Source organism: Puccinia triticina, chromosome 9A, assembly GCF_026914185.1.
Source record: "Puccinia triticina chromosome 9A, complete sequence".
NCBI lineage: Eukaryota > Fungi > Basidiomycota > Pucciniomycetes > Pucciniales > Pucciniaceae > Puccinia > Puccinia triticina.
In genome coordinates, this window is record NC_070566.1 from 1,294,760 (window position 1) to 1,308,861 (window position 14,102).

The 14,102-nt window shown below is 50.9% G+C and overlaps 1 protein-coding gene across 1 annotated transcript; it reads left to right on the forward strand.

The window, feature by feature from the left end:
• Positions 1–4,836: 4,836 nt before the first annotated feature.
• PtA15_9A137 (uncharacterized protein) lies at positions 4,837–7,495 on the forward strand (the record flags this gene model as incomplete). The annotated part of the gene is made up of 2 exons (XM_053172314.1): positions 4,837–4,888; positions 7,383–7,495. 2 exons carry the CDS (start codon positions 4,837–4,839, stop codon positions 7,493–7,495), a joined length of 165 nt encoding a protein of 54 aa, XP_053023567.1.
• Positions 7,496–14,102: the final 6,607 nt, after the last annotated feature.

Below are 14,102 nucleotides of genomic sequence, written 5' to 3' on the forward strand. Positions count from 1 at the left end.
CCATCAATCCAACATCTATCCTGCGGCAGATCCCTCAGAGTCAAGACGCAGTGTTTCATCGTCTTGGGCTCAATCCGAACTTGACCACACGTCTCTGCTGCAAAAAATGCTTTGCTCTCTACTCAACTGAATCAGGGCAGGGACACCATCCGAAACAATGCACACAGCCTTATCTGTCACCTAAACAAGGCTTTTGCAAGTGGGCGAAGGCCAGAAGCCTGATCCCCAAGTGCGATCAACCTCTCTACACGATTAATGCGACGCAGCAAGAAGTCCCTGTTCGGACATTCACATACGTATCACTGAAGTCGTGGTTAGCAAACCGGCTCTCCCGAGCTGCATTTGAACGCCTGCTAGACTCCAGTCTTGCCGCTTCCAACTGGCCTGCCGGAAAACCAATGGAAGATGTGTGGCACGGCCGGGTCTGGCAAGAATTTCCCAATTCGGATGACGGCACGGGGACATATACGAAGCATTCGGGGAACCTCGTCTTCAGCCTGTATCTGGACTGGTTCAGCCCAGGAGGGAGCTCAAATCTTGGCAAGCACACGACTGTTGGCGCAATAACTTTAATCTGCCTGAACCTTCCTGCAGATCAGCGATACAAGGTAGAAAACATGTTTCTTTTTGGCATCATTCCCGGACCCAAGGAACCAAAGCTCAAACAGATCAACCACATACTGCGACCTTTGGTCCTCGAGCTTAAAGAGTTTTGGAGTGGAGTTTTGTTTGAATCGACCAGCATTCATCCTGAAGGTAGAACGTTGCGTGCAGCCATATTCCCTCTGATTGCAGATCTGCCAGCAATCCGCAAGACCAATGGATTTGGCAGTCATGCAGCGCTCCTGTTTTGTTCATTATGTCTGCTTAAGAAGGAGAATCTGCACGAGACAGACACCACAAGGTTTCTTCCACGAACAGACGAGGCGCACCGGCGAGACGCTGCCGCTTGGCTTCAGCTTGAAAACTACACTGAACGGAAGAAATTCGCCAAAAAGCATGGTGCACGGTGGAGCGTTCTCAATGAGCTGCCATATTGGCGGCCTGTCCAATACTCTTCAATTGAAATGATGCACGCCTTAGTCCTGGGTGACTTAAAGGATCACAGCATGCAATTCTTGAATTTGCCCGAAGCTGGTGCACAACTCAAGTCGATGCAAGAGCTAGATGAAGCCTGGCAAAACGACATCTCTTACGCCGAGCGTCCTTTCGGCGGCGAGCCCCGATCATCCACCAGTGGAAAGCCCGGGGGGAAGAGGAAGCGTGAAAGTTCTATTGCCGAGGTTCCTGAAGCTCAAAGACCAAGCAAACAAACCCGTCAGACCGGTGGTCAGGGGAGCATGGCTACCAAGACAAACAATCTGCGAGTCCGCAATTCGGCAGATGCAATCAGCGAAGCTGGCCCTCACGCCAGTTCTGATTCCTCAGCCACGCACTCCTACCAACTGCGGGTCCGGAAGAGAGCATTGTACAACACATGCGAGGAGGAGGAGAGTGCTGATTCTGACACAGGCGCGAGTGACAATACTGTGACCGGTCGGCAAACAAAAAGAAGCAGTGCACAACTGCCAGTGGATTCACCTGATCATCCTCGACTATTCCCCAAGGAATTGGATATTGTCTGTCGAACCATTTTTCACACCACCTTACCTTCTTGGATTGACAGAGTGCTCCAAAACTTGGGTTGTGCCAGCCATGGCTCATTGAAGGCCGCCGAATGGCTGATCCTGTACAAGGTCTACTATACGATTGCGTTGATTCCCTACTGGGTCAAATCTAGGGAGAGCGCGGCAACGAGCCAAACCAAAAGAAGGATATCACTGCTATTAGAATCAACCACAACACTTTCAAAAGTAGCACACTTCCTCACTCTACCGGTGATAAAGGTGGAAGACCTCACTGAACTAGACAGCCTGATCCTCAAGTACCGCCAATGTCTACAGGATGGCTGGCCCTCTGCACCTAGCAAGCCTAATCTCCATTTGACCCAGCATTTCTCGGAAGTTATCCAGAGATTTGGGCCTCCTCGGTCAACAGCAGCATGGGCACAGGAACGAGTGAACGGGATGCTCCAGAGGCTTCCTACCAATCACCACCTGAGTTAGTTTTTTGTGTTGCGGTATGGATTCTGAGAGATTCATTGACATTTGGTGTTTGCGCGTGTGCAGCTGAGATCCCCAAGACCTTGGTAACCAAATGGCACATCACCTCAAACCTCCGCTCTATCCAACATGATACACCGTATGTTTTGTCCGATTTGTCGGAGGCGGAGTTAGAGGAGGAAAGGTCGGCTCCGATCCAGCTGGATAAGCCTTTGTATCTCAAGTGGCAGCATGCGGTGGCACATCAAGAGCGCGCAGGACCTACTCCCGTGGCTCAGTCTCATCGGCATTTAGATGCCACCGTTGCCACTTTGCGGAGCGTCCAGGCCGACCGTAAGACATTCACTCCAAAGCAGCAGCACAAAGGAAATTGCTTGGTCAAATTTTACCATTGCAAGATCCAACGTTTCGGTGAGATTCAAGTCATATTCCAATCAACACAAACTCCGGGCAAGACCTGGCTGGCGGTCATGCCATTCAAAGAGCTACAAAGGAGCGAAGATCCGTACGGTGATTACCCGGATCTCAACTGTCGAATGGTGAAGGCGGAGCATGAGGTCACAGCAGTCATAGAAAGGGATCACATCATCGGCCACGTCGCGATCATGCGGCATTCTGCCGGCACCTTCGGATTTCCCGGGGAAACAATCAGCGCTCTGGGCTTACGAACCGCGGTAAGTGGGGGCTCTCACTTCGGATGCGAAATGTTGGTGCGTTAGCTGATTGGGGGTGTTTGGACTGTCCTACAAATCTGTAGGGATGGGAAAGCCTGGTGGATGATTGAGCATACCTGTAATCAAAGGGAAGGTGGGGCACATCGCAGAATGTGGCTGACACTAGGGCCAGGTTACTGTGTGTGGAGCCTTGCGGAGCGTTTGAACACATCCCTTTATGTGGTACCCCGACGAATTGAAAGAAAGGCCACGGTTTTGTTGGAGGTGGAGATCACTGTGCTTGATTCGTGTCTGAATTGTGTCTGAATTTGCTCATGAGTGGTGATTCAGACTCACTTCCCACCTACTTTGTCGATTCTTGTCCCCCGACGTTGCCCCTCAGATATCCCTTGGCAGTAGACTTTCCTATTTCCATGGTCACCAGTACCACTTCATCGATCTTTTCTGCCACAATATCTTTGAACCTGCCTGCGCGCTTGATCACCAGAGTGCCCAACATCACGGTCTGCAATGACATCAAATCCTCCTACTTCTTTACCGCCGCCAGGCAACGAGGGCGACGCTGCCCCTGCTCCAGGCAGAGACCAGAAATGGATCGCCACGTTAGTGGATAAACTGGTCCCTGTGTTTCAAGCCCAGAGTGGAACTTCATCTGCTGAAGCGGCAATGCAGACCAATTCTCAAGGCAAGACTGTTGATTCTACAACTTTGAACGGGTCATTTCTCTGCCACTGACTCATTTATTCTATATAGGTCAGCCTTCCAGCGGACAAGCTCCGGGGCCATTACAGCTGGATGCCGCAGCGGAGCTGAGCCCCAAATTTGTTGTTGGGCAAGCTAGGTCAGCTCGCAATCAAGCAGAAGAGACGGAGGGGGCGCGCCGATGTGGACGGGGAGCAAGGGTGATAGCGCAGAAGGGAGCCCTCGCCGAGCACTACGACAAGTATTCTCGCGGTATCCACGGCTTTGTCAAATTCTTTCTGGGCCATCCCGACAAGCCACAAGAATACCCTCGCGCTCCCACGGAGCAGGAACTCAGTGATCAATATTGGGTCGAAAAGCGCAGCGCAGCCATTCTTGAACAGCTTGAAAGAGTCCGTGTCGCTCTGGAGGGAAAACCCGCCACTGAAGTCAACTACTACGTTTCCGTTGCCGAAAAGGAAATTCGCCAAAACATCGTCTTACCATCATTCACTCCAGCTGCCCAGAAAGCTTCTGCAAAGGGCTGTAAATCTATTAGCTCTCAAACCAAAGCAGATGTGGAGCGCGCGTTTGCATTGGCGGGCATCTCAAGAGTGACCTTCCAGTGGGGATCCGACCGCAGCTCTGCATGGAACTCGGCAGTGGTTGAGATCATGGCCTCGAAGTCTGTTGAATGGATGCGACGAACCACATCAATCACTGAGGAGCAAGCCGGTCAAGCTCCTGCGATTATACACCGTTGGCTCCAGACAAAGTTGCGCGAGATTCTTGAGTTTCAGGACATGGAAGTTGTGGCTTACGACCGTTTGAAAAACCAGAAGGCCACTAAGGAGCAATATACTTTCTGGCAGAAGAGGGTAAGTGCTGTGATGCAACATTAATCCCGTGTGACCAGAATACGTGTGCTGACTACAATGGTCGATTTTATAAACGGGCTCTTCTTTGGCCAGATCAAGGACAACAGATGCGCGATTGTTGATAAAGTATTCAAGACTAACATTGCACTCGCAAGCATTGTTGAGAATAAGGCCTGTGGCTCGGATATCAAAGACGGCCCCGCCAACGCTCTCCCGGTCACCCAAATCCCTGACTGGCGCAGTGACGAACTCACCACAATCTTACATTGTCTTGACAAAATGGTCATCGCCAGAGGACAACACCACAAGACGGTCGCGGCCAACGAAAAGCTATATGGTCGCTCAAAACGCAACTTCAAGAGAACGAAAGGAATAATCGGCGTCCCTCGTGGTCTTCCCCTTGACGCTTACAGCAAGACGTACTGGGGTCAGCTTACTTCCTTCAAGCGGGATACTATATCACAAGTCCCACCAATTGGTCTAGATGTCATCGCGCAAAAGATGCAGAAGAGCTGCATGCAACCCGCCGGAAACTCGGGGTCTGGGATGCCAGGTCCGTCTCTCAATCAGCCCAGCGGATCCAACACTCTCACAGGTGAGGCCAATCACGGGCCATCTGATTCCGCGGCGGCGGGTGCCATGCACGTCGATTGTTGAATGTACCTAGCGACCGGACTCGGCTTGCACATTAACTTTCTTCTCACGGATTCAGTCTCCCTCTCCCATGACAACCCCACTCTGTTCCTAGTTTGTGCAAGAACATCACACCGTGTTGTGGCACAAGATGTTGATGTCTCTTGTGCTTTGTTTCTGCTTGGCGCAATATACATTTGCCTGCCAATGCAAGTATGGCTTCGTTAGGTGGTGTATCGCTTCCACACTTCCTGCACACTGAGATGTGAATTAGACCTTACAAAGGCTGTGAGCACTATCGTCAGTAGTATTTCACCCTCACAGAGATGTTCCAAACGCTGTGAGGTAGTGCCCATGCTGAGATGTGTGTCAACACTGCCTACTAACATGGCGGCAAAACTGTCCACCGCAACGTTTGGCCGAACATGAGGGTGGACACAATCAGACTACAAGTCGTTCTTGTTGTCATGCCCAGTTGTCATTCTTGGGGAAGCTCCATTCAAATCATACTCAAGAAGCGTCCCCAAGAAGGCCTGCTGAAGGACTGTCTGTATTAGTGGGCATCATGTGCCCCCTGTATTTGGATCGTTACACTCGTGGGGCCCATGATTGTAGCGGCAGAACTGACACAGACTTGTGACCTTGGACACATGTAGCACACCACAGCAAAATTTCATCAGGCACCCATCGGTGTCCACCCTGACGTTCGGCCGAACTTCAGGGTGGACATACATAGCCGTAGAGAGCCCGATGGCCCAACCAAAGGCCCGCCCGCACTACCCACCCCACTGTACAAATCCGCCTGTCATTGACAGGGCTTCCCGCGTGATCTTCGGATGCACTTTCCCAGAGGATGGAGTCTAATTACACCACCATCCAGATTGATTTGCAGTTGCGTTTCACCGCCGGAACCGCATCCACCAACATACATCCTTGTATTCCACTTGGATTTCAGCTCAGGAGACCGTGCACATTTATCACCCACTTCACCTGAGCGGCTGCGCAGGGTGAGCCCATGTGTTCCGCTCGGCGGGCTCAAATGCCTTTGGCCAGACAATATCGCAGTTCACTACATATAACACAGTCAGACACCATGCTGCCCAGTGAACCCTCTTCCATAGTAGTGACCACTATCACTGCCTTCGCAACGCGCAAGACAATAGACGAACAATAAACACCGTTAGACAAACTAAGTCGCATGCCTGCTTCAGCCACACATCAGCATCTTCCACTATATGAGAAAGGACCCTCATTTGCTGAACATAATGCTGCCATCAGCCACATGCATTTGGCTCATGGTCTAACTGCACGTTGTCTTGCACTATCTGGATTACGTCAGGTCCCGGGCACAATTGCAAAATTCATCACAAAGGACTCTGGTCATGAACAGCACCAAGGCTTGGGTCCCGATAGGGGTAAGCCATATAAACCAGCCCACATTCCCCTCGAGTTCCTCTCCTCCCACTTGTCCCCAAATCCACTCCGCATTGACCTTTGCGCTGAATGAGAATACCTCATGTCTCATCCAGGTTCTCCCCGCGACGATCCCGCAACCAATGACTCCGGTTGCTTGACGTAAACCGAATCCTCAGGGACCACACCACCCCCCAGTGAGTTTGCCTGGTCATCGTGCCAAACCCGCAGTGTCGAATTGAGCCAAATTTCATATTTCCAGCCCAACAGGATCTCAAGCAGAACAACATCACTCGGTCAATCCCAGCGCCTTCCCTTCAAGCATTCCTAATTCAACATCAATCCTCCTCGTCCGCAGCCTCACTTGATCCGGAGGAATCTGTCCTTCCCACGGAGATACAGGAGATCACACCAGAAGAATTTGCTTGTTCAATTGATGCCGCCGCCCGATCAGCAGCCCATATCCTAGCGCTCAAGCTTCCCCGTCACTGTAAACGAAAGGCTGAGGAGCTGGCTGACTCCTTAATGAGCAGCAGACGGAGTAAGTATCTAACCAATTCATCAACCTCACCGCCGATCATGTTTATTCACAGCCCACTGGCTCCTTCCTACCACCAGCATGGGAGGAAACCGGTGCTCTCCCCGACGCAGACGATATCAAGATTACCAACCCTACCGATCCTTCACCCTCGACGTCTCGCCCAGTCAAGAAGTCACGCAAGCGTGTGACTCGCAGTCGAACAAAAAAACCCTCAACTGCCAGAGCGGTGGATCTGCTGATCAAGAACCCCGACAATCCCGCGCCGTCTCCACAACAAGCCCAGGGCTCAGTTCCCACCACCGACACCGGCCTGTCCACCGGCCCTTCAAATGACAACCCATCTGCCAGTACAGCAGATCTACAGTCGCCCACCCTCAACACTCAAGCCGCTGAGCCAATGGATATAAACCCCTGGGACCCCATTCCTGATGAATCACTCCAGGGCATCGGTCCCCTTCAGTCATCGACCAATCCGCCACCTCCTCATGTTTGCACGGCAGACTCCAACCGTTCCCCCGACACCTCCGCGCCGAACAATCCAGCGCACAGCCTTCATCAGACAGTACCCGATGATCCCCCCGGGTCTGGGGCTGCCAGACCCAAATCGCCAAATCTCTTCACGCCTGCGAGTCCTACCGGCCCTGCTCAAGCCTCATCTGCAACCAAAGAACAGCCATCGACCACGTCAGAGAGCCACACTGCAAACAGCGAGCCAGCCCGGTCATCTGCAAGCCCTCACCCCGTCAAGCTGACCATTATCAAATCTGACCCCATCCGCGCGCAGGTATTCAGCATTCACCAGCAGTTCACCGGCTCCAAACCATCCTGGTCAAAATATCAGACCACCTGGCAGTCGCTGGTTCCGTTGCTCCAGAATCGCGCACATATGATGGCCCCACCAGCTCCACCTACGCAGAAATTCCATTTCCAACGCACAGGTGGTTCATATGGCGGATGGGTACAAACTATCACCGAACTTGGTAAGCACCTTGCTTTAATAAAACCGTTACTTGCTAACTAACATTATGTTTCCCAGCGGACGGGTTCTTAGCGCCATGTGCCAGCAAGCAGTGGTATTGCCCCGACCTCATCGACTTCCCCAAGCTCTCTAGCTTTGGGGACAAGACTAATGACCTCTGACCCGGGTCATTCATCCCAACACTCACCAAAACTCCCCATCCGGAATCAACAATTGTCCGCGGCCTCTTTCGGCTCCTCAACCCTCCCCGCCGCTTGCACACTGACTGGGCAAGGCTCGTTGCCGCTTCTGTCGAATTCATGGCAGACACCACATTCCGACCACCAAAAATCAGTTCATCTCAAGAAAATGATCATGTTGCTCAAGGTGTCGCGACCCTTGCATATCTCGATGCCGTTAAGAACTCGTCCCCCGCCTTTGACCCTCCAAACCCAACTGGTGACCCTTCCGACGTCTCCGCGCAACGTTTACACTCCGTCGACGTGATCCACGAATTTCGGAATGTTGTCATCGATGTTATGATGGCGTACATCATCCTTCAGACCCACTACCTGAGTGATGCACCTTTGACACCTGCTCAGAAAAAAGCAAACACCCGAAGCAATCAGCCATCTGTCAATGACACGATGACTCCGGTCCAGAAGGCTCCTTCAGACCTAGCCAATCCCACAGCCCACGCACAACACTGGGTCGCTACGCTAACCATAGCGGTTAGCGTAGCGTAGCGCAGCGCGAATGCGCTATTTTTTAGCGTAGCGTTAGCGCAATTGCACGCATATGCGCTAACGCTACGCGCACGCGGTGCGCAGCTATTTTAGCTGATAGCGTAGCGTTAGCGCAGATGCGCGCAATTGCGCTAACGCTACGCATGCAGGGCGCAAAAGAGCGCGCGCTACGCTGCGCTACAGCGCCTTTAGCGGGAAAAAAGGGCTTTTTTTCGCTAAAAGCGCTGTAGCGCAGCGCAGCGTAGCGTAGCGACTGTAGCGGCGCGCTAACGCTAACGAAGAATTGGCGCGCTGTTAGCGCCGCTGAAAATTAGCGCAGTGTAGCGGCGCTAACAGCGCGCTAACGCTATGCAAAATAGATGGGCGCTTTTTGCCGCTACGCTAACGCGTAGCGTAGCGTAGCGACCCAGTGTTGCCACGCAGCACATCACCTTCAAAATTACCAACGCAAACAGAATTTCCAGCCGCTTGTGTATTTTGTCCTTGCTGGAGTCCGCGGGCTGTTTGTCACTTCAAGAGACCACCGAGTTGCTGGAATCTTGACTTGTATGTCGTTCATCCAGGCAATGTCCGTCATCAGACAGCACTCGACAACACCACACACGCCTGAAGAATCAATCTGGAAACATCTTTCTGCGTATCTGGTACAGATCTTTCGACCTCTCTTTGAGTCTCGCGATATCCTCTGCCCCATGGCTCAAGTTAAAGCGCCAACTCAGTTTGAGCTTGCGGAGGCGATCACCAACGATTTTCTCAATCGATGGGGGGCTGGGAACCCCACATCGCCCTTTCTCCTGCCTTGTGCACCTGCAGAAATAAGCAATTGACCATCCTGGTCATGACACAGTAAAGGTGTAACTTGTACCTTCAGATTCCTCTCTCTGCGTGTCAGATATCCATTCATGCCGCTGCATCACTGTTTTCTGCTATATTATCTCACTGATCTCCCTGTCTGAATCCACGGTCAAAATAGCGCAAATGAAACATCTTGTGTTCGAATTGTTGGCCATTTGTTGTATTCCTCGCGCGCGAAGCGCTAGTATGTCTCTTTACTCTCAAGAAATTCCCATGCCCCGGGTCAGAGGAGGCTCATCACAACAAGAGTGTGATTTTATTAGGCAGACATATAATGTCAGCCAGCGAGGAGTATTTGCCCTGGGTGGTAGTCAATCAAGCCAATGAGCTATCTGCTATTCCAGAGATCACTACTTCAGTTGTTGCTGGCTGACAAACAACCATGAGAGCAGTAACAGAGCATGAACCAAGTAGGCCGTCAGACAATGAGAAAGAGATAGAAAACAGCAAATTGGAAACTGCCTGGGAGGGGAAGGTAAATCGACCCCATCTCTGTGTCCCGACGGTCATGCAGTGGTGTGATGAACCTTCTTCCGGCGGTTTTGCTTGGTTCTTGATTGCCCGTTCCAATTGTTCACTTGGAGTTTGAAACGGTTTTTGGGACAGTTCCTCAAGCCGTAAACAGTCTTATTGCATCGCTGCAGCTTTGTCGCATATTCAACCTGCAACCACCACATCTCATTAGCTTCCAAACGGCAAAATTAGCCAGCAAATTGCGTACACCCAAGGCAAACAACCCTGTGTCACAGTGTGACCTTTCCTCCACCGCACCTCCAAACCGAATGGAATCCCCACGTCAAAGAGTCTGAAACGCCTCGTGTGCTTGGCCGTGCCTCGCGATGAGCTTGATGTGAGCCGGCTTCAACTGTAAGATTTGAAGTGAGTTCCTGTGGGCCTGCTGCACTGAGAACTGTTATCATGGTTACATGGGGGAGTACTGACCAGATGAAAGTCCTGATCAACAACCTCAATGTGCCCAACACAACCTACAATTGGGTTTACGTGGACCTTCACAACATAGACCGTCCCAAAGGCATTTGTCCTTTCAAATTCTTGAGCAAGAGGAAACTCTCCGCGATGAACCTGCCACTCCAGCTTCTCCACACGTATAATTGGAGAAATTGAGTTGACGGGTACAAGAAGCTGGCCGGAAAAGAAAATCTGGGTGCAGAAGTCATATAATATTGCAGGAACTGTTGTAGATGTGGCTGACGAGTCGAGGATAACTCTGTACTCATGGTAGGACCTAGAACAAACTTCCGGGGGGAGCTGATGCGAAGCAATGACCGTATTTATCTCTATCTTATTTCCGACATATTTGATGTTATTCGGATCAGTATTCAAGAGATGGATATTGCCGGACACCTCAATCATCTTCAAGGGTATCACAAATGGATGGATCAGATCGGGCGATGCTTCAGTTGCCCCATGCCCAAGTAGGTTGAAAGGACAAGGCATATATACACTTCTAGGTCAGGAATCAGTTGTTGGCCGCGAGAATGATTGGCTATGACCAAGCCTGCCTATGACCAGCCAACAAAGGGAAAGCTTTGCACTGTGCCTCGGCATGGTGCAGGTGATTCCACAGATTCCACAGGCAGTTAATGTTCTGCACATGAAATTAATCACACGTGCCAGTCCCCACTCGCCTTTGATCACTCTTATCTTTGGGTGCGTCAGTTCTGTTGTGAATAATCAAACTATTCTTGTTTGGGTGCATTTGTTGCCCCTTGTGGTTGTTGGGTTTGCCCCGCCTGCCCACAACCAAGCCTTTGTTCATTCTCCTTGATGCCCCAAGGCCATTGAGCCCCGGCCCCTCACCTGTCCGGTAACTTTTTGTGAGGCCGCATATGTCCACCGTAACGTACGGCCGTTCATCGTGGTGGACATGATCTCGCGTCCAACATGGGAGAGGCCCATCAACTTTTCACCAGTTTGATGTCCCCCCTCCACGTCTTAGAACTTAATATCACCACAAAAACCTCCTCATGGCGGCCGTCATGTAACACATCGAACAGCATCACAGCATGACCTATGATCCGGTTCACCACTCAATTTTTGCAGCTGGTCTTGCTTCCTTCAAACGCAGTAGACATGATGAATCAGAGTTTTTGTGAGGTTGCCTTCTGAGCATCACATTTCTTGTGGTGGCCAACCAGAACCCCCAATTATAACATGCATAGTCCCTGGCTGCAATGTGGTTAGCCCTCATGCCCTCACAGACAACCCAGTTGTGGATCGCTCACGCGGATGATGCCTCTGCAGGGATTGTTGCTTTCTGAATGTGACGCCAACACACATGCTGAATTCTTCCCAACCTCTCGCCCAACGCTGTTGGCCTCCACGACCCACATACCATATTGGGTTACAAAGCCCCATTGTCAAGTTGGCTGCGCCATCTCCTGCACCGAAGTCTGCATCTGTCTTTTACTCCTGGGATCATATGGGTTGTTCAAAAAGTTGGCGGGACGGGTGAACTAGCTGCACCACCAACCTTCTATCTGGCCAGCCTCCCATGAGGATTCCCGCGGGAGATCACCTCTGGTTTGCCCTTCATATGACATTAAGTTATTCTATCACAAATGCCACTGTCCGTCAGCAGAGAATAGTACATGCGCAGCTCTGATCTCAACCTCCTTGGGTGGAATTTGAACTTATCCCCGGGAAAAGACTTCCTTTTCTGGATCCCGTTCGACTCACTCGTGCTCAAGTCTACCCAGAGTCCCAACATTCAACCTAGGGATTGTGGACAATCCACCAGGGTGAGCAACCCGGAAAAAATGGTTGTAAGATAGGGGGAAAACCCTCACTTGGGTGAGGCAAGGGTTGAGACAGAGCAAACTAATCAGCAACAGCATGACCAGCCACAGTGACAACCACCACTATTCCTTTACAATCAGGCTCTGATGTCCATGATACTCATGCTTTCATGGTAAACAATGCAGCTACTGCAGCCTGTCAGATATATCAATCCTTTACATACCTCAATATTTGTCATTGTGGAGTTTGATCAGTTAGTGGATGTGGTGGTGTCTTGGGTTTTGTGACTGTGTGCAAATGGGTAGCCCAGCAGTCAGAAGCAACTGATCAGTTTGCTGTGGCAGGCACAGCTGCAACCGGATTTTGGCAGTGCGGCCACTACGCACTGCAGGGTGGTTTTGCGGTTGGTAGGTTTGTGTTCTGGCCTCTGTCATTTCCTGTTGAATTTGTGCACTGAGGTGGAGCTTCTTAGTGCATCTTTCCAGAGGAATTCGGATGGATCAACACGACGGATCCTTTGCACATGGGCTCCCTCAATGACAATATTTATGGAAACTGCTCATCTTAAGCTGACATGAAATGCTCCTATCTTCATACTGTGGGGATCATGCAACAAAAATGCATACCGTACTGGCAGAAAAGTCAAAATTTACATTGTCAAATAGCCAATTATCCATTGAATGTGCCATCCTTCATGCTTTTCTCTTGCTTGAGGGGTCAAAAACATTGATTTATCTAACCTGAGCTGCCACTGGGACACTTCAGATGACATACGCCTTGGGAATAACAGTCATCTCTCCCAAGTTGAGCATCTGATTCCGTTTCCAAAATTGAAACAAGATACTGGTCCAAACAAGTCTTGAAGTGCAACAGCTATACTCCAGCACCCACCAAAATCAATCTTTCCTGATCCGGTGTGGTGTTCAATCTTGTACACGCGGGGTCAACTTTAGAACTCGCGACGGCGCGCGGGAGACATCAAGACGCGTGGAGGATCAATTTTCCCGGATGTAACCCGTTTCAGGACTCAATCTTTCCGGATCTTTGGCGCGCTGGTTCCCTTTCTACAATTGCTTTTGGATCTTTTCTTTTGTTTCCTTGCTTTCTTTTATTTTTATTTTTTTTCGCTCTCAGTTGTTGTTTCATTTCTCATATGCGCGTGTTGGATGGTTGTGCTATGTGCTGGGTTGGTTTGGTTTTGTGTTTTGTTTCCTTTTGTCTGTTTCCTCTCTTTTGTGTTTGTTGCGCGCGTGGGTGTATGATGAAGGTCCCGCTGCGTGCTGCGCCCGGAGTCTAAGTTCTGTTTGAACTTAGACAATGGGACGGCACGGGAAGACTCTGAACCATAACCTTCCTATCAAAATTTTTACGGATCACCTTATCAGCGCACTCGGAGCGCCTTCTGAGCCTTATCCATCCCAACGATCGGGATACTCTTTCATCACGCACGTGGCGTTTTTTCTTGTCGATCCTCATTCTTCCTGACCCCGCCTTCCGGCGCACTTCGACGACCACGACATCCCAAACTTTCATCATCCTTCCCGGTTTCCTTTTTTTTTTTTTTTTTTTTTCCTTTCTCCTCTCAACTCACAACCCCGCCGACGCGCGCTCAATCGCCGTCGTAAATCAAACACCCCCCTACCTCATCGCTTACAGATCCCCCCTTCTTCCCGCGACCAATCCCCGGAGGGCATTTCCCAACCTTTTCCCCTCCAACAACTGCCGCCGCCTGGCACGGACGGAGTTCCACATTTGGTCCCCCGAGCCGGGATCGAACCAGCGACCTCAAGATTTACAGTCTCGCCGATTTTTCACGGTCTCGAGACGCTTGGCGGTCCTCTTTCTTCTTTCTTTTCTTTCT